This window comes from Gossypium hirsutum, chromosome D11, assembly GCF_007990345.1.
Source record: "Gossypium hirsutum isolate 1008001.06 chromosome D11, Gossypium_hirsutum_v2.1, whole genome shotgun sequence".
Taxonomy (NCBI): Eukaryota; Viridiplantae; Streptophyta; class Magnoliopsida; order Malvales; family Malvaceae; genus Gossypium; species Gossypium hirsutum.
In genome coordinates, this window is record NC_053447.1 from 3,004,432 (window position 1) to 3,025,072 (window position 20,641).

The following is a 20,641-nucleotide window of genomic DNA, read 5'->3' on the forward strand; positions in this document are numbered from 1 at the left end:
AGTCTAATTTTAGTAACATACATATTTAACGTGTTATTATTAATTACTTTCAATTTATAAATTTCATTATTTATTATATGTTATTTTTAAACACACATTTATATTCTAAAATTGTATTTAACGTGTAATAGGATTTTTAATAAATATAAAATGCTTTTAGAAAAAAAACGATTTGCCTCCTTGACTTAATTCACAATCGCATTTAATTGAACACTTGTCATTAATAAAAAAAATCAACTAAGTTCTTTTGTTAATGATTTCTATCTTTGACTGCATTAAATTATTAAAATCAACTGACGGACTAATTAAATAACAATACATGACAACCTAAATTAATCTTTCAATTTTCTAATAAAAAATTATAAAATTTTATGAAAATCATAAAAGATGTGAAATTTTATTTAAAAATATTAAAAATCTTTGTAAGCCTATAAATTGATTAAAATATTTAAAAAATCATAAAAATTAAAAATTCTTAAAATTATAATAAATTATACAAAAATATACAAAAATAAATTTATAAAAAAACATATATTACTTTCTTATTTTAGAAAATAAATTTAAAATCCGAATGAAGTAATAACATAAGACCAATTGTTAAATAATGAAAATAATTATCAAATCATTAAAGTGATTTTCGTGTCAAATCAAATATTTTTGATCTTGCACCAATAAATAACAATAGTGGGACTCTATCCTTTTTAATTGATAATTTAGTACATTACTGTAATTTTGACCTATATTTTTTATATGGTTAGATACTATAAAACTAAACTTTTATTATTCAATTATACCTATTGCCACGTGTTTAATTTGATTTTAAAAGTTTAATTTTCAAAACAAAGAACAAGTAAATAACTTTTTTATAATTATATATTAATATTTTATAATTTTTTAAAAACATTCATTTTTATAATTAATTAAAAAATTTTAAAAGTTTATATAATTTTTTTTAACGTTTTTACAAGTTTATATAAATTTTTAATATTTTTTAAAATTAGTAGTTAAAAAAAAGGCTGTGGGGGACAAATCTGTTGAGCCAAACAAATAATCTGGCCAAAATCAACAAGCTAAATGAAAAATAAAGCAAATGTTTGGAGCATAAATTATTATTCCAAGCAATATTGAGCTTTCTCCATGATAAACACTGAAAAGTATCAAGGTTTACAGAGATAACGATTCACACAAAACTAAATTGATAAAGAAGGTTAGTTCAGAGAAAAAGATTACTAAAACTAAAGCCAAAAGAAATCTGCCATTAAATTATACCTCAAAGCTCAAACACGTTTATTTCATGCCCTTTTGACAAAGTCACCACTTTCATCTTCATCTCTTGAGTTGTCATTCAGGGCATCATTTCCATCATAAGCTCCTCCTTTGTACCCATCTTCACCACCACCAAATCCCATTGAGTCACCTCCATACCCGGTCGAACCTCCAGTTGAAAAGCTATCACCGCCTCCTACATTGAAATTCCCGCCATCTACACCAGATTGACCAAAATCACTACCATAGCTAACACCACCGGTGCCATAGTTATTACCACCACCATAACTTCCTTGACCTCCATAACTGCTACCACCAGTGTTACCATATCCAACATTACCTCCATAATTTCCAGAAGAGAAACCATCATTTCTGTCATAGCCCCCACCACCACCTCCATAGCCACCACTGCCCCCACCATAGCTGCCACCGCCACCACCATATCCACCACCGCCATAACCGCTATTAAAACCTCCACCTCCAAAGTTACGAGGAGGCCTCTCATTTGCATAGTTTACTCTTACTTGACGGCCATGGAGAACCTGCAAACAAGAATTCAGCCACAAAAGTTCCCAAAAAAGATGATAAAACCACACGTTACACTCTTACCTATTGTTTTAGTAACAAAAAGTTACAAGTTGAGACTAAACCTGTCAATTGGATGGGGTTGATTAATTAGGGTTAGGTAAATTTAGGCCTTAAAATTATTAGGTTATTTTCAAGTTTAGGGTCACTTTGGTAGTGGACCATTTTGGGTTTTGATTTTACAAAATACTCAATACATGTGTTGTTTCTATTTTTCATTGATTCTTGATTGAAATACCGGTGTTTGACACATATGCATACATGTGTATGAACATATTAGGATCCTATAAGGTTTACCAGCAGCAACCAATTGATATTTCCATATTGCCAAAATCAAAGGCTAGTTACTCAGACCCGAGTAGTGAGTGTAAGATATGGTTATGTTTTTTGTTTTAAAATATGTTTTTGAATGGTCCTGAAAGAGTCACATCCATACCCATGTCTAAATATGTGTCTCGCATAAATACTTAAAGAAAAACAAAAGTCAAAACATTTTCTTTGGCACAATACTTAGAACAACATTAATCAAAGTAACACATAAATCAGCAAAATCCAAATACACTTCTATATTATTACCTGACCATCCAAGGCCTGTAGTGCACTGGAAGCATCCTCAGAACTGGTGTAAGTGACAAAGCCAAATCCTCGGGACCTGCCTGTTTCTCGATCCATAATTATTCGTGCTACAAGAAATATAAAATTAATCAGCAGTTTTACAAACTTGAAACTGGTAAAAAGCAAACAACATCGATGATTAGAAAACCAACAGGGAAATCAATTGGTGCACCGATAGCATAGGCACCCGGACATAGGCAAACTCAAAGTTGGAAACAAATAAACATATCCCAATTAACAAATCAATAGCATAAGCACCGAGACATAAGCAAACTCAAAGTCAGAAACAAATAATCATTTCATAGAACAGTTCGTGGATGACACCTAAAGCGTTCACACAACACAGCCTATACTAAAAAAATACTTGAATACCTCATACAAAATGTAGAAAACAAGATTAAAACATCTTGAGACTTTGCAGTTTGGCTTATAACAGCACTAACAAGTTGAATTAAGGAATTCATTCATCATAACATACCATCAATAACTTCACCGTATTTGCTAAAAGCTTCTCTCAGACTTTGATCATCTGTTTGGAACGAAATACCTGCAATTAAAAAAATTATTACAATAAGCTGGAAGAAAACCAGGGAACTTAAAAAATGGCTTGATTGGTACAGTGGAAAGTTCAACAGACCTCCCACAAAAAGTTTCGAGCTTGGCGATGTTGACATGCTTCTCAACACTTGAAATAGGCCCGGTCTTGATGCAGACAACTCAGCATTGACATGCATACTTGTGGTCTGCCTAAGTATACTTCCAATTTTACTTAAGAAAGCCATTGCTATAACCTAGTAAACAAATAAGTAAAGAAAGATCAAAACCAGCAAACGAAATTGATAAATTATAAAAGCTAATACCTAGACTTAACAATATGCAAACACGATTAGTAAATCTAATACAAAAAAATGAATTTATCAAAATCTATATAATACAATTTATTAAAGTATTAAAATTTGTATAAGCATAAACTATATTATGACAAACCAAAACACAAAACCATGACTAACAAATCAGTGGCAAAAAACCTAAACAAACTATAAAAACATCTAAAGAAATGCAGAAGAAAAAGAGATGGCTTATTACAATAATCACTTATATAGTACTAAACAAAGATAGCTTCTAAAGAAAGAGCCATAAATTAACATAAAAATAATCAAAATATGTGATCCAATACTATAAGGTAAAATTTAAAAACATATTTTACAAGATTTAATCTTTTTTTTAATTGGTTTTAAACCCCCAAAGGAACAAAAAGGAAGACCCAAGATTCAGACTTTTCTAAGAAACACTCATTTTTTTTCCTTTTTCGAACATTGTCCCCCCAAAACCAATCTTTCACTGATCTTAAGCAGACAAAAAAACAAACCAAAGCAAATCATACATACTAATTTGAAATATAAAAACAAAATATATAATACTAAAGGAAGTTTTGAAAAAGTAAACACCTGTAACGATAAATGAAACAGTCTAACGAACAGGTCAATAATCAAAATAAAAAAAATGAATAAGGGATTAAATGGATAAAAATTAGGGGTTTTTTCGAAGCCTACCCCTTGCCTATGGAACTGAATGCAGAGAACGGACAGTGACTGATATATTTCTTTGCAGGTTCGTCGCTAAGTAAAACCCTCGGGGTTTTTAAGGCGGAGCGGCGCTCATAATCTATAAATACTCTCCTTGAAATAACCTTTTTAACACGTGTGAGCTTGTGATTGGCAGTGTTTTTCAAGTTGGTAATGTCACCCGCTGTGCAAAAGAACCCTATTGAGGCACACCTTGATGCTTATTGCTATAATTTTGATTAAATTGCAAATATTTACTAAGATAAAGATGTATAAAGTTTAAATATGTTAGAATTCTCTTTAGGAGTAAATTTAGAAAAAAATTTCGGGGCCAAAATTAAATTGTCATTTTTATGATAGTAAAAATGTAATTTTTAAAAAATTAAATCAAATTTTTATTATTTTTAATGGGTCAAAGTACAATTTTAATTTTACTAATTTAAATTTTTTAAAATTTTAAAGGATTAAAATTATTTTCATTTTAAGGGGGTCGAGTCCTGCCAACCCCCCCTTGATTTGGCCCTGACTCTCTTATTGTAGATTAGAACTAATCACAATCATTTGATGCACTATTTTCTTATGGCTGACTTAGGCGAATTTGAAGCAAAGAGATTGTTTAATGCTTCACGATTTGTCAAACTTAAGTTCTATCCCCATGACTATAATAAGTTTGAATTTGAGGTTTTTTTCATTATAAATAGATATTCTTTTGCTACAAATGTAACACCCCTAACTCGTATCCATCGTCGAAACAAGGTTACGGAGCATTACCGAAATAAACAGATCAAATACAGGCATTTCATAATATCTAACATACATGTAAGATATTATTCATAAAGTCCCTTATATGAACTCTCGAGGCCCAAAACATACATTAGAAACAAGTCAGGACTAAATCGGATACTCAGAGAATTTTTCGCGAAATTTCAAAATTTTTCCTAGGTGTAGGGTACACACGCCCGTGTGATCAGGCCATATGGCTCACACGGCCAAGAGACACAGCCATGTCTCAGGCCGTGTGGGCATTCAAAATAAGGCACACGGTCGTGTCCCCGCCCGTGTCCATACCCGTGTAACTCTCTGACTTAGGTCATATGGCCAAGTCACACACCTGTGTGCTAGGCCGTGTGTAAGTGCAGGGGTCACATAGCCAAGCCACACTCCCATGTGAAAAATCCTGAGCATTCTGTTTTAAATTTTAAAGATACAGAAGACACACGGTCGAAACATACGCCCATGTGCTAGGCCGTGTGTCAAACACGGCTGAGACACACGCTCGTGTCTCTGCCTGTGTGGACAAAATAAGGTCATTTCCAAGCCTTATTTCTCACCCAAACATGTCTTGCACCTACATTAACACTTAAAAATATTCCCAATCTAATATAAAACATTTGAATCAAACCAAAACCAAGTCTTATTAACATTTCATGTTATATAATCAAGTATCCATGCTTAACAATTTGATTACTTACATATATATTCATATTTTGTATCAACTCAAGCCATGTTACAACTTGCCTATTAGTTAACCATCAATCAATTATACCAAAACACGCATCAACCTTGATAAGGCCATATACTTATATATATATATCAAAATGTATCAAACATAAGCCATATATCAATGGCAATTCACAACCAAACACGTACATGCCTTCATTTGGTCAAATTTAGCCTATAAATGCCATTATACCCAAAAGAAATTTTACTATTTATACCGAAACGAGCTGAAGGATAATGTGATGTAGCTCCGATCAGCTTCCAACCTTTACAAGCTTCCGAAAACTATAAAACAAGGAAAATAAACAGAGTAAGCTTTAAAGCTTAGTAAGTTCGTATAACGGGAAATTAATTTACCATTCATTTACATTTAAGGTAAGCATATAAAATACATCCAAAGCAAATTGGTCCATTGCCTAAACACATATCCTCATCAAACATGTTAGTCATGTAATTCACATGAATATTAAGAAACATATATGAGTTCATCAATAATCAATTTTCATATACTTATACTTTTCACGTCAAGTATTCATGAAACATGTACAAATCATATATTTGTGTTTCAAGTATATACTCATAACAATTCATCTCATATTCATATTATTCCGTGTAGTACACATGAGGTGTGCGAATCTAAAATCCATCAATTCATATTTGAGGGTGCTCATTTAAGCACATAATCGGGAAGCCCTCCCTCGAGCCATATAACGAGAAACTCATGTAAGCCATGTAACGAGAAGCTTATTCGGGCTGTATAATGGGAAGCTTATAAGAGCCATAATCAAAAAACTCATGTGAGCCAATAACGGGTAGCTCCGAAGAGCCATTAATCAGGAAGCTTTGGATAGCCATATATCAGAAAGTTCAAACAAGCCATATCGGGAAGCTCAGGAGAGTCATTAATCAAAAAGCCCACAAAGAACATTTAATCGGGAAGCTCACAAAGAGCAATATAACGGGACGTTTATAAGAGCTATGGTGTGTCTACAACACATGCAGAATCACAACCAATCGGGATGCTCCGAAGAGCTATTTACGAAAAGCTCGTAAGAACCATATAACGGGAAGCTCGAGAGGGCCATATATTGGGATTCTCATAAGAGCTAATAATGGGACGCTCTTTTGAGCTATTGCGTGTCTGCAACATATGCAGGACCACAACCAATTCGGGAACCATGTATCCATCGAATTTCATTTATTCAAATGGGACTTAATACTTATCGATCATTGTCGGTTATGTGAATACTTTCATATAATGACAATTATACAAACACATACATACAATTCAATTAACACATATAAATTCTCAATTTAGTTACACGAACTTACCTTGACAAGTGTTCGTAAATGCAAAATCTACTAATCCGATACTTTTTCTTTTCCATAATTTAGCTTCGTATTTGAGTTATCCGGATCTACACAAATGAATATAACATCAATTTAATACAATTCATATTCAATTCACATCTTAGGTAAAATTACCATTTTGCCCCTATACTTTTAATTAATGACTATTTCGTTCCTAAGCTCGAAAAATAAAATTCATGCAATTTAATCCTTATTCCAAGCCTAGCTGATTTTTACATCTAAAAATAACAGCTCATGTATTTCATAAAATTTAGAATTTTCCATGAATTTTACATCTTTACAATTTAGTCTCTATATCACAATTTCATCAAAATTCACTTTACAAACGTTGTTTATCTATCAACAACCTTTCATTTCCTACCATAAATGTCATAATTCATGCATATTCATCCATGGAAAAACCCTAGTACTTTGATAACTTTGCAAATTAATCCCAGAGATAACTAAATTAAGCTATTACGATCTCGAAAATATAAAAATCATTAAAAACGAGACTTGAATACTCACCTAATTAGGCCAAATAAGTTTTTATTTCTTCAATTATCTATGGCTAGGGTTTCCATATTTTATTTGGGAAATATGATGATAAAATGATGATATTTTTCTTTATTTTGTTATTTTTCATCTTTATTTTTCATCTTTCCAATTTTATCCTTTTCTTTTCTTAATTTTTCATTGATGACTAATCATCCTTATCTACTAACCCTTATAATTGGTCTATTTACCATATAAGGACCTCAAATTTTGAATTCCATAGTTATTTGATACCTATAGCTACTAGAACCCAACTTTTGCGTTTTATACAATTTGGTCCTTTCCATCTAATTAAACATGTAATCGGTAAAATTTCCTTACGAAATTTTCATAAGAACTTTCTATCATAATGCAGACCATGAAATAATATTAAAATAATTTTTATTCCGAACTCGGATTTGTTGTCCCGAAATCACTGTTCCGATTTCACTGAAAACAGGTTGTTAGAACAAAGAACATCGATCCTACGATGGGTCTTTAAAATTTTACAGAGTTTGGTGGACTCAATTTAGGTTAAATTATAGTAATTTAATAATAGAATATGTTTTTGGTTAAACTATGTCCAAAGTTTTTATTTAGGTCATTGGGTTGTTAGTTTTTTTTTTAAGGTCTGACTGGCAAGCTCCAAACAATAATTCGACGATCTATATGGTGAATCAGTACCCATAGATGAGTAAAAAAAACATACCTTAGATCCAAGTCAATATGACAGTGTCAAAGATCGAAGAAGAAAGTTGTTTGGATTTTTGTTTTCAAATTTGTTACATTTAAAGCTGTTTCATGAAAACAAAATGAACTGTTGAAGAGGAAGGGACAAAAAAACTTTTAATTGGTGTAAGCAGGGTGAACAAAGAAGACCATACAACAGCGATTTTAACAGCCTTGTAGCACCCTTACCCGTATCCGTTGTCGGAATAGGGCACGAGGCATTACCAGAGTTTACTGAACATTTTCAATAATTCTGAATCATTTTTCATATTCTGAAAATAATCATAACGTCCCTCTATTGGGCTATCGAAGCCCAAAACATTTACTAGGAACATACTGGGATTAAATCGGAATCATAGGGAATTTTTCGCAGAATCCTAAATATATATATACATATATATAGATTTTAATTTTTTTTTAATTTCCGAATTAGTTGCAGGGTTCATATGGGCGTATCACATAACAAATCTTTTCATAAGAAATTACATAACTGAAACCTTTTCACTATTTCATAAGCTCAATTATATTTTCATCTAAGCACTTACCATTCCAATGCACCTTATAATTAAACATATTACCATTCAACAGTAAATTGGCACTTGCCTAAACTTCAAGCAACAATATTGGTTAGCGTACTTTAATATTGACAAACTTATTTTCTCGCCATGTTTCACTTAAATTTATTACTCGTCTTAATACACATAATTTTCCTTGTATCAACGTATCAAAGATAGTCTCACATTTACATGTCATGATACATATCATTTTCTTGTTGTTTCTTCTTAAATATAAATTATTCAATTCATTATGACAGTATTTCATGTACCATAAATTTTTTTATAAGTTCTATATGTATATTTAATCCAGTAGCAGTTCATAATCTTGAATATGCATAATTATCAGGCACGTTTCACATACATGTATTTTCCATGTCATATTTTAGTATATCAAATAATTATCATTTCTATGTAGTTCAAGTTTAATTTCATGATTTTATGTACTTATCATTTTCTATTTTTTATCCCGTTGAATTTCTCAGAATTTCGATGAATTTTCAAGGGTACACTTTAGTGTACAAATTCGGGTTCGTCAATCTATATTCACGTGCGCACATTTTTCAATTCAGAGAGCACATTATCGCGAACCTCATTTCTTACAGCGAGATTACCAGTCCAGGCTAAATCCCCTGCAAGAGAGCACACTCCCGCGAACCTCATTTCTTACAGCGAGATTACTAGTCCAGGCTAAATCCCCTGTAATATAAACTCATAGAGTATTGTCAAGATTACCAGTCCAGGCTAAATCCCTTGCAACGACAATTACTCTAATGAGCTTGGATCTGAATTACCAGTCCAGGCTAAATTCAGACCCTAATTCGGATTACCCGTTCGGGCTAAATCCATTTTCCACATATTCTTCGGGAGAGCTATATCAAGATCACCCGTCCGGGCTAGATCCTTTTTACCGTCAATTCCTTTTCAAAGATCCATCGAATTTTCCTTCCATTCAACCGAGATTTTTTTCTTTTTATCAAATATATCAATGTTTCATCAATAACATACATTTCAAGCATCTAAGAATGTAATTCAAGTTACACAAACTTATCGGGCTAAATTACAGAAATATCAAAATTTAGGGGCATTTTGGTAATTTTCCATTTTTCTCGAATTTCCACCCAAATCTTGATCTAAATTAATATTTCATTCAATTTATTAATTTAAATGATAAAACAATTCATTTCATGCAATTTGGTTATTTTTGACATTTTTACAAAATTACCCTTAAAATTTTAATTTTATTCAATTTAGTCCTTAACCTAAAACATGTAAATTAGCTATTTTAAAATAAACTCATATTAGCTGAATATTCACATATATTATTTTTCCTCCTCCTCCACTCCATTCCACATCCTTGATATATATATTACCACTATTTACTTGTTTACTCATAACAAGCTGTTCACTTGAGTTATAGTCACTAAATTAATTATATCTTAAGCTAAAGAACTCAAAATTGAGATACATAAATTTTATCTGAAACTAGACTCACATATATTCTTACCATAAAATTTTCATAATTTTTGGTTAAGCCAATAAGTACATTTTATTATTAAAAGTCATCCTTGTTCTGCTGTCTGACAGTTTTGACCCTTCTTCACTAAAAATTAATTATATCATTATATAGGATTCGGATGATGTTCTCGTTTGTTCATTTTTAAAATATACTTATTAAGGATTCTAATCATATAAATTATAACTCATAATAATCTTTTTACAATTTTTAATGATTTTCCAAAGTCAGAACAGGGGAACCCGAATTCATTCTAACATTGTCTCACAAAATTTATTATATCTCATAATTTACAATTCCATTTATTACACCGTTTCTTATATGAGAAACTAGACTCAATAAGATTTAATGTCATTTTTTTTCATCCTCTAATTCAATTTCCATGATTTATGGTGTTTTTTCAAAGTTAACCTATTGTTTCTGTCCAAAAGTGTTTTAGTGCAAAATGTTGATTACTAAATTTATAACACCCTTATTCCCTTTCTCTATAGTATTTCCCATCACTTTCTCTTATTTTTCTTCACTAACATATCAAGAATATAGAACCTTATATAATAAAACCCTACATTAACATCAATTTCGTACTTTTTCAATAATATCAAACTCAAAAATATATTGAAATCTTGATGTTCTTACCTTGCTCTATTGATTTCAATCTTTAACTTGATTTTCTCTCTCCTCCTGCCTCTATTTCTTGAATCTAACTTGATATTCTAGCTCCCCATAGTCTCCTTATCAATTTTCTCTCTTGGTGGCTATGGAAATTTCTTTGAATTCTAAGTGAAAATTGTGAATTTTTGGTGTGAGGATCAAATTGTAAAGAAAGCAAAACTTTCTTTCTTTCTCTCTTCTTCTCACATTGATGCATGGAAAAATAGTGGGATGATGGCTTCCGTCTTTCTTTCCACATATATATATACACTAAATAAAGTAATAAAATATCATTAAGAAAAAAAATCAAATCAAAATATAATAAACTAATATTTATTTATTTATTTAATCTAAAATATCTCCAACATCATCATTATTTTCTAGATTTCTCTCTCTTCTAATTGACCATTTTACCCTTTAGATCTTTTAAAATTCCATCCTTGAGTCATCACTTAATTTGGTAAAATTACATTTTGGTCCCTCATAATTCTTCATCTATTCAATTTGGTTCCAATTCATCCATTTTTCTTAGGTTCTAGATTATTCCACCCTTAAAAGATTTACACTATTGATCCTTCAACTTTTTCATATTTACATTTTAACCCCTCAAATTTTGAGTATTTACTATTGGGTAACAAAACTTTTCTAACTTTTACAATTTAATCCTTTATTGAATTAATATGTCATAATATACTTCCCAATGTTGTCATAACTCAAAATTATCCTTTTTGTCACTTTATTTCCTTACCATATCAAAAATAATATCTTACTGTAAAAAATTTCGGGGTATTACAAGCCCAGTAACTTAAATGAAAATTTTCGAATAGTTCAATGACTATTTTGTAATTTTTCAATTTTAGGTGACCAAAATGTGAAGTCACTAATAACTTAGTGACCTTGGGTGTAATTTACTTTTTCTTTTATTTGAATTTAATTATGAAATTATATAAATATTAATAGAAAGCAAATTTTAAATATTTTATTACCCTTATGTCACTTGGTTTGAATTTAAACAAAATATTAAAAAAGCTAAATTTACAGAGTAGACACATACAGCTTCTTTGCAACTTCGATAAAGTTTCATTGTAACATTTTACACTAAATTTAAAATTAAAAGAAGTTGATCCTAAAGGCAAGCACTAGAACTTCATGAAGAAATTAATCATGATTCATAAGAAGTTGATCCTAAACACCAGCTACAATGGCAAGATAACATGCATACACTGTCATGAAGATCATGCATTGCTGCCCTACCAACTAGCACAACATAGAAGATTAGGTCCCCCGGTCCAAGCTCGATAACACCGCAAGAAACTCAACCCTTAGACAGGGGCGAAGTCAGAAAAGTTTTTTAGGGGGACCGAATGAAATTTTAATTTTTAATAGTCTATATTTTTGTAACTTTTAAAGGATTAAATCAAAATTTTATAATTTTTAAAGGATTGGGCTAAAGTATAATTTTACCTTTATTCATTTTAAAGGGCTGGGCCCTGCTAGCCCCTAGATTCGCCCGAACTTTCGGCCGAGATGTCTCGGCCAGTCATTTGGTGATCAACTAATGGTGCCGGAAGCTCAACATTCCTCTCTGAAACCCGCCTCTCTTCCACTATAGCAATTCTCATGCCATTATGGCTGCTTTAAACAGTAACTAGAGTAGAATTAGAACCATATAAAACGTTGCCATTCAGATTTGAACTATCAACCGAATCCTGCCCAACATTTCTCTTTTTCTCTCTAAACCCTCCTTTGAACCGTAATCACGACGAGTAACAGGTCTGGCCTCGTAAACTGAAGAAGCCTTAAGGGCCTAACAGGCAACAAAACTGCAGCAAGATCATACAAAGCCACGGCAACTAATAATACCCAAGTAGTCTATTCAGGCAAAGGAGTAAACCAATATGCAACCAACAAACATTCCAATGAATTTTAGTAGTTTGCTACATTACCAAATTTACCAATCCCACGCTGCTAAGAAATGCATAGTATAAATAATTTAAATATAAAATCTTTATAATTTGGGTTATTGAGTTAGGGGTTAGGATTCTTATAATTTCTTATCTTTGATTTTTAGCCATTTGTGCACTCAAAATTAGAGATCAAATTTGAACCTTGCTCCAGTTTTTTTTTATCAAGCTCGCAAAAATTACCAGGTTCTAGTTTATTTCACTAATCAATCTCGGAAGAACGGATACTAACTGTTGATTATGCTGACTTTTTAGATAGGAACATTTTTAACGGCTAAAGAGTAACAACGTGTCACCCTGAGAATTTCATCCCGGGAAGAACCGATATTAATTTGTATCGATATTAATTTTCCGTTAGTTGGAAGCGGGCGGATAAAGTCCGTTTATTACTATAGTTAAAACAGAGAAACAAAACTGCCTATACCAATGCCAGGCCCTTCAATTTTTCCCTCTCATCCAAAATTTCCAAAATTTTCCATCATTTTCTCTCTCATATTTTCTAGTTTTCTTGTTTTTCGAAAATTCTTTTTTCTGTTTCGTTTTTTTTTAGTTTCATTGTTACTCTGTTAGTGGATGATTAACTAGAGATTTTGATTTGGGATTCATTGAAAGTTCGTTGTTTTCCTTCGTTTTATTTTCTTATTTTTAATGTAAGTTTTAATTTTTTTTTTGGTATATGCTTATTTCTTGGTGTGACTTTTTTTTTTCTGTTAGGATAATGAAAATGGGAAATTCATTATTTGATGGGTTTTTTTGGTTAATAACGATTAATCATCTTATTTGGTGAGAAATTAATTAACAAACAAGCAATTTTAGTTTTTATTTGTTAGAAACTATCTGGTTTTAAGTTCCATTCGCTTGTTTTTGCTTCTTAAAAAATTGGAACTCCGATTTGGCGTGTTATTTATAGCATTAATTTCTGGGTCTTGAGATGGTACAGCACCTGAAATCAGAATCCTGAAATGTGAACGGAGTTCGTGACATCAGCGGTGATTTAAATACGACCGAGTTGCTACTCCGAGTAAAAACCGTCGTGTTTCATTGGACAAAAAGTTAAATTCTCCCCTCTCATTATCTTCATCTTCATCCGTGATCATCAAGTGGTTGGATTGGTTGAATGTAATCCGGTTAACTCTATGCCGAAAAGCGAACAATCTGATTCAGCCACACCAAATCCTCAAACAGCAGCAGCTATGGAACAACCTGCTGAAGACTCATCAAATAGGCTTCCATCATATGTCTTTGCTAGAACAACCACTGCAGGTCCTACGGACTGGAGCATGTGTTCCAGTGAATCATTGTTTAGTATTCAAATGGGGAACATGAGTTACACAAGGGAGCAACTGAACTGGATGTCGAAATCGGGCGAGCATAATTACAGTCACAATCTCACACCACCAGAAACTCCGGATAATAATCAGATAACAGCCGAAATTACTGAGCAACGAAGTGACTCAAAGGAGGGCAGCAATGGAGTTATCGAAGCAAATGCGGCTGAAACAATGGAGAAAGAATCTCAACATAAGGACAATGTTCCTCCAGACCTACCTCATTCCACTAGTGTGTCCCGAAATTCGGACGCAAGTCTCAAATCCTTTGCCTTCCCTATGTAAGCTTTCATCAAGAAAATGTGTTTTTTTTTTTATTGCAACATTTCGGAAATTGCAGATATTCAAACTGAATGCTGTAGTATCACAGGCAAGGCAATAACATCCTGATTTACATTTTTTTTCCTTGTAATGAAGATTGACAGGGGAAGCAGATAAAAATGGAACAGAGGCGCCAGGTACAAAGAACAAAACCCAACCATCACTGCCCTCCACCCCTGAAACAATCCCCGAGATACCATCAGAAACAGCTAGTAAACAACAGACACCACCTGAGAGCCCTAAAGAAGCCTCAGAAAGCCCTAAGGAAACCCCAAAGTCTCCAGCACCTAATGCACCCAAAAGCGGAGGTCCAAGAAAATGGTTCGGATGCTTCTCTTGTTGCTCTTCGGGTTCTTGACAGAACTACTACTGCATTGCAATGAATGAACAAGCACCATGGATTCCATGTTAGCTGTACAAGTTTATGAGGGCTTCTATTTTCACTGTCATTTATCAATTTTTCTCCCTATTGTTGTTATTACATTATCCATTGAATTGAAAAACATTTAAGATCCATTTATCTTAAAAGAATGTCAACTAGTCTTGGAAATTCAATTCAAACTCAAGTTTGAACACAAATAATTGAGCTTGAATCAATTTTCAATCTTACCTCAAATAAAGTTCAAACTTTGAACATGGAACCAGATTGTTCTCGAACCTAGCTTTGAGCCAAGAATTTCAATTCGAGTTTGAGCTTCTTATAGCTAGATTACACCCCCTTCATGCATAAGCTATCGATTGATGCTTTCATGTAAATAAATGTAATAAGGGAAGATTTGAGAGCATATCATCAAAAATACCAAAAAAGAAAATTGATCAAAGAATCCAAAATAGTTTTATTCATTCACAACATTTGGAACTTCATGAAGATTAAAAACTACGAATCTTTAGCTCCTTCATTACCTTTAGTTTATACTGTCAAAAGAATCACCTGGTCACTTTCTCAGCTAATGTCTGAAAACAAATAGAATTATGGTTTAGGGGCCACACCTTGACGGCCACCCCTTCCATTCTGATTAGCCCGCTGATAACTGTCTCCATTCCGTCCATCCGAACCTTTTGATCGTCCTGAAAACTCACCCTGGTTTCTGAATTCATTCCTGCCATAGCCTCCTCCTCGGCCACCGCTGAAGTTCCCTCGACCACGGAAACTGTCACTCCGAAACCCACCTTTACCTGATGTATACCTTGCTCTCCCACTGCTACCAACTGCAAAAAGCAGCAGTTTCTCAAGTATATTATATATTTCCAGAAATTCAATTACACACGTATGAGCATGGAAATCACATATTTAGATCAAATGTGAGCATTTAAAAACAACGTACAATAAATAATGAAATGTAAGGTTTGGACATAATAATAATAACACATGCAATATGTACAAAATTAGAATACAAATGATAGTTTAAATTGCGAGTAAATGAAATTTAAATAGGTAAATACATCAGATCAAGAATATTAAATGCACTCAATTGTGTATCATAAACTAGTATTGTCATTTTTCTTGAGTTGGTATCAAGTTATCAATATATACAAACAATGTGGGTGAAAGACAAAAAGTACCCTTATAATGATATAATTTATTTGAAATATGGTTATTTTAGTAATTTCTTTGACTAAGTACCCTTATAATGATATAATTTATTTGAAATATGGTTATTTTAGTAATTTCTTTGACTAAGTTGGTGTCGAGTTGAATCATGACACCAACTCAGTCACAAACTTAAATAATAGTATAGATATATTATACAAATGCGGAACATATTGCATCACAGTGACGAATTTGAATTGAGACCATATTTTCCTAATCTCAGTATTATCATTAGATGAACTAAAAAGTCCAATTCATGCAAAACAATATTATTAGTAAAAATGGGAATTTTATGAAATTTCAATGTTAAAAGCATTTTTCCCAAATAAATTTTGAATTACCTCGAGTACTTGTCCTCTTTTCTTCCACAGCAGCTTGACGATCCCCAATTGTGATCGGTGAAGCCTGAAATGCCATTCAGCACAAACATAAAAAGAAACATAAGGGATGATATTTAGTTAAATCTTCGATTTAGGATCTTAGAAGCCATTAATGCGTAAATTTTATAACATCCATAAAACACCAAGTTTAACATTTAATTGGGTTAAGCATTCAACTTTTCCAGCTTAATTCGACAAGGCTGTAAATAAGTTACAAACTACAAGATGAATATAAGGTCAGGGAGAATATCAGATGTAAATGTATAAGAAACATACAAGGTCCCTGTTTCATGGCTATATACTGTCTAAAAAGGTAACAAAGGAAATGAAAGAGATCACAGCTAAGTTACTTGGACTCAGGTGTGTCCGACACAGGTATGTGTAAATTTTTTCCACAATTTGCATGTACATAAAAAATCCTAGGAGCATCATATTCTTCTACCCATGTTGGGTATGTAACAAATCATGAAGAGTTGAGCAACATAAGATGCCAAATAAAGGAGGATTTGTTCTTTTAGACCAGCTGATGTGAGTACCTACACAAAAGGAAGAGTTTTTTTGAAGAAAGTTCTAGATGAAATCATCTAATGAAACACTTTTCAAGTGAGCCAAAAAGCCCAGGTAATCCATTCAATCATTCTGGCCACTTAGAAGACACTGATCTAAAATTTGGGTTCTATTTCTTGCTTCTTGTTTATTCATTTTAATTGCTTAGGGAAAGGATGAGGTTTAACATACTCCTGCACTTGATGAAAGGTTAACCCAATAAATGAGTACGTTTCTGTTTCAGTCAACTTTTGTGCTTCAATAACTTAACAGAACTTGTCTGACATTAGGCATATATTTGGTAGACTATAACTATGAAAACATTTGTTGTGTAAGATTGAATGGAAGAGTGACTTATGATGGTGATCATATGGCATCACATTTATAACGGTAGTGATAAAAGGTGTGAGACAATACCTCAAGTGCACTCTGCACTGAACTCGGAGTCTCAAATTTGACAAAACCAAAAGTGAACCCCTGCTGCAGGAAGCAAGAAATACATGTAGCAGTAAGAACTGAGAATTTGAACTAGAAATGTCAAATAGGAAGCAGAAGGCCAAATTGATATATTAGTTAACCTTGTTACTTCTGACTTGGATGCCATTGCGCTTAATAGGTCCAAATTTTTTGAATGCCTCCTCAAGTTGTGCAGGTGTTGCATTATAAGGTAAATTCCGTACATATATGGAGTGTCCTTCAGCTTTGGTAAGAAGAAAGCACGTGAGGTTATATTTTAAAACAACAAAGAATCCGCATTAAGCATATCAAGAGGAAAGAAAATAGATATGACATAAAATTAACCATGTCAAAATCAAGTACATCTTCTTTACTCCCTTATCGGATAATTGATTAAAATTGAAAAGATAAGGATCTAGCTTCATCAAACAAAGAGGACAGCGGATGTTACTCGGACTCAAGTGTTAGTGTCAAATATTGGCAAGTGTCCAGCACAGGTATGTTCATTTCTTTCCGAGTGTTTCCATGTATTTGGAAGATATTTAGAAGGTTATACCCCTATAACCTATGTCTCGATATGCGTTGGATATGGTTACTTCATGAAAAATGAAGAGTTGGAGTGACACGGAGAACACTTATTCTTCTATTAGCCATAAATGAAATTACAATTACCTTCCTCGTTTTCGTTGCTACTTTCAGGTGCACTATCACTATTAGGTACTGCTACTATTGGTGCTACTGGAGCAGGTTTTGCAGAAACATTTGATCGTTGCTCTGCAGGTACCACCCTTGCATATCTGGTAGTAACATTGACCTGAGTAGGTGGTGCATTACTTTTCATCACTTTGACCTAATATATAATTCAGTGAGTTCAATCAAACATCAAAGGAACCACTAAAATATCAACAGAAAGATAAAAGGAATTAACGTTAACTCACAATTGATGCATAGGTTTTCTTTGGAGCATCTTCTAGAACTGCAGGAGTTGAATCATCAACCACAACACTCTCATTCTGATTGAGAACTTTTTGAGGCTCAACAACCTCTTCTTCAATTACTGAACCTTCCTCCTCATCTGAGGGGTCACAAACTTCAGCACCATTATTAATATCTTCGTCCTCAGGATAAGTTAATGGGTCCTCCACAGGGTGGTCATTAGAGGGCTCTGGAAGCAAAATTTAAATCAATTCCATGATTTGAGCGTGTCGAAAATACTACCGCAATGCCTAAAAAGAAAAGAATCAGGTCAAACCTGGTTCAGATGTCAAGACAGATGTTGAAGCCCGTTCGCTGACGCCATTAACTGGAATAGTGTTTTGCAACTCGTTGTCTTCAATGTACCTGAAAATATCATTTAAGACAAAGTAGCCTTTGTCTTGTGGAGCTAGAAAGAAGGTTTGAGTGAACTTCCTTCTAATATTATCTTTCCCTGTTAAGCATCCAGTTACCACTACAATGACCCCTTTCTCAAAAGAGTCCTGAGCATCTGCAGTTTTTATCTCTGCTGTATAGTCCTGGTAATTCAGCGATAGTACCTTCTCATTAATTGCCTGCTCCAAAGCAAATACCAGTGCACTAGTCAATAGAACCACGTTAAAGCTAAGTTATAATTTAAAGAATGTCTATTCAATTTATAAAATTTAACATTACTGTATCAAATATATCTCCACAAACAAACATTAAAAATATCCATTCCTAAAGTTTAGCATATCCACCAAAGAAGCCATTAAAAGCTTCACCTAGGAAGGCTAAACATCCATACTTTTCGAAGTAGATTTTTCAATAGAATTACAAATTTTCAGAAATTATTCTCAAAAACTTGTTATCAACTTAGTCTAGCAACAGCATCTCCCACACAAAGGCCATACATTTTTGAATTCTTGATTACAATATGATAATGACTCCTGCCCCCTTCAAATGGGAAATTACTCCTGGCTAAACTTACTTGCATTGTTGTTACTGTAGCCATGTTGCCGACCATATCTGGCCGACTTAAACAACTTGAATCTTGATAAAATCTGTGCACCAGATTGGGTGATTGGTGAAGAATATGGTAATACTGCTCCACAAAAGCATTTCCAACAACTTGAGCACTGGGAGTATGAGTGTCAGCAGGACTTCCTTCCTGCATGGCCATCTGCACATGATATTCAAGTAACCGATAAACGAAACTTCAACTAATTATCATTTCATGACAACAGAAAATGAAGCATGAAAGAAAAGTACTTTTTGCAAGTAATGTTTAGAAATTACACTAAACATGAGAGTAGAGATCAATGAAATGTTTGCATAAACCCAAATGCCGAAAGCTCAACAAGCAAAGTGCGGATATTCAATCGCCTAGACAACTTTGACCAGAATAAAGCAGAACAAGAAGACATAAAGATGTTAAGAAACAAACCCTTTTTCCACCATAAAGCTAATTTACAATCTAAGAGATCTTTGTGCTAACATTAGACACTATACTATCAATTTTCAATCAATAAACAACTAACAATAAATACCCATCACTTGAAACAAACTCTTTATAAAGATATAAGGCATAGACATAGTTCTTTCAATCTACAAACAACTAGGACAATTTAATAAATAAAAGAAAACCCAAAAAGAACCCTTTTAACAGAAATAAATAGTATGAAGCATATTTAACAACAAAATTCAACAGGAAAAAAAAGAACAAGATTTTGCAAGGGATTAGCATATCAATAAAATACTGTAGCTATAACGATCAAATAGAGATCGATTGGAATCAATGATATGGGGAAAGCAATATCAAAAGTACCAGATTCGTGGGTGATTTGAGCTTAAGAGGGTGAGCGCAAGAAAGATTTGTGAGCTTTCAATAAAGCAGAGAGTGAGTGAGCGAAGCCCCAAACTGAAAAACGGGATGCGTTGCGTACGAATTAGGAAATGCGAAGGACAATAGCTACTTAGCAAGCAATGCCAAAGAGAAGATACTGATATTAAAAATGTGAAAATCGTTTTTTCTTTCTTTTTATTTCGTCCAAAGCCCATATATAGAGGTGTTCATCGTCGGATCTAAGCCCAATTCCAGAAAAAATTTCAGGCCGGTTCCGAGCTCAGCTCATCAACTAATTCATCCCATGGTTTTAAAAAATTAATAATAAATATCTTATTTTAATTTAATTTTAAATTTTTGTTATTTTTGAATAGTAAACGAGCTGGTCTA

At 32.9% G+C, this 20,641-nt stretch overlaps 3 protein-coding genes across 6 annotated transcripts; 1 reads left to right on the top strand and 2 right to left on the bottom strand.

Moving 5' to 3' along the window:
• Positions 1-1,082: 1,082 nt before the first annotated feature.
• LOC107912113 (glycine-rich RNA-binding protein 2, mitochondrial) lies at positions 1,083-4,242 on the bottom strand. The gene is made up of 5 exons (XM_016840173.2): positions 4,020-4,242; positions 3,104-3,257; positions 2,945-3,013; positions 2,428-2,534; positions 1,083-1,808 (listed from the first exon to the last, which is right to left on the bottom strand). Exons 2-5 carry the CDS (start codon positions 3,246-3,248, stop codon positions 1,293-1,295), a joined length of 837 nt encoding a protein of 278 aa, XP_016695662.2. The 5' UTR covers positions 3,249-3,257; positions 4,020-4,242; the 3' UTR covers positions 1,083-1,292.
• Positions 4,243-12,966: 8,724 nt separating this feature from the next.
• LOC107912112 (proteoglycan 4) lies at positions 12,967-15,111 on the top strand. The gene is made up of 2 exons (XM_016840172.2): positions 12,967-14,438; positions 14,575-15,111. Exons 1-2 carry the CDS (start codon positions 13,966-13,968, stop codon positions 14,834-14,836), a joined length of 735 nt encoding a protein of 244 aa, XP_016695661.1. The 5' UTR covers positions 12,967-13,965; the 3' UTR covers positions 14,837-15,111.
• A 164-nt stretch (positions 15,112-15,275) lies between these two features.
• On the bottom strand, positions 15,276-20,525 carry LOC107912111 (nuclear transport factor 2). 4 transcript variants are annotated; one of them, XM_016840169.2, is made up of 9 exons: positions 20,234-20,525; positions 19,397-19,588; positions 18,704-19,001; positions 18,390-18,616; positions 18,124-18,301; positions 17,574-17,695; positions 17,413-17,475; positions 16,411-16,474; positions 15,276-15,687 (listed from the first exon to the last, which is right to left on the bottom strand). In XM_016840169.2, exons 2-9 carry the CDS (start codon positions 19,586-19,588, stop codon positions 15,449-15,451), a joined length of 1,383 nt encoding a protein of 460 aa, XP_016695658.1. In that variant the 5' UTR covers positions 20,234-20,525; the 3' UTR covers positions 15,276-15,448. The 4 variants fall into 4 exon arrangements, with proteins under 4 accessions (XP_016695658.1, XP_040961456.1, XP_016695660.1 ...); XM_041105522.1 differs by having other exon boundaries at positions 17,413-17,472; positions 18,124-18,265; positions 20,234-20,504; XM_016840171.2 differs by having other exon boundaries at positions 18,124-18,265; positions 20,234-20,504.
• Between the last annotated feature and the right edge of the window lie 116 nt (positions 20,526-20,641).

Bases quoted from the DNA above. Each gene is read 5' to 3' on its own strand.
- LOC107912112 (XM_016840172.2), top strand. From the start codon at position 13,966: ATGCCGAAAAGCGAACAATCTGATTCAGCCACACCAAATCCTCAAACA. The intron at 14,439-14,574 runs GTAAGCTTTCAT...CTTGTAATGAAG, and splicing joins AAATCCTTTGCCTTCCCTAT to ATTGACAGGGGAAGCAGATA.
- LOC107912113 (XM_016840173.2), bottom strand. From the start codon at position 3,248: ATGGCTTTCTTAAGTAAAATTGGAAGTATACTTAGGCAGACCACAAGT. The intron at 3,014-3,103 runs GTCTGTTGAACT...TTTTAATTGCAG, and splicing joins CTCGAAACTTTTTGTGGGAG to GTATTTCGTTCCAAACAGAT. The intron at 2,535-2,944 runs GTATGTTATGAT...TATTTCTTGTAG, and splicing joins ATACGGTGAAGTTATTGATG to CACGAATAATTATGGATCGA.
- LOC107912111 (XM_016840169.2), bottom strand. From the start codon at position 19,588: ATGGCCATGCAGGAAGGAAGTCCTGCTGACACTCATACTCCCAGTGCT. The intron at 17,696-18,123 runs GTAATTGTAATT...TTCTTACCAAAG, and splicing joins TAGCAACGAAAACGAGGAAG to CTGAAGGACACTCCATATAT. The intron at 17,476-17,573 runs GTTAACTAATAT...TGCTTCCTGCAG, and splicing joins TCCAAGTCAGAAGTAACAAG to CAGGGGTTCACTTTTGGTTT.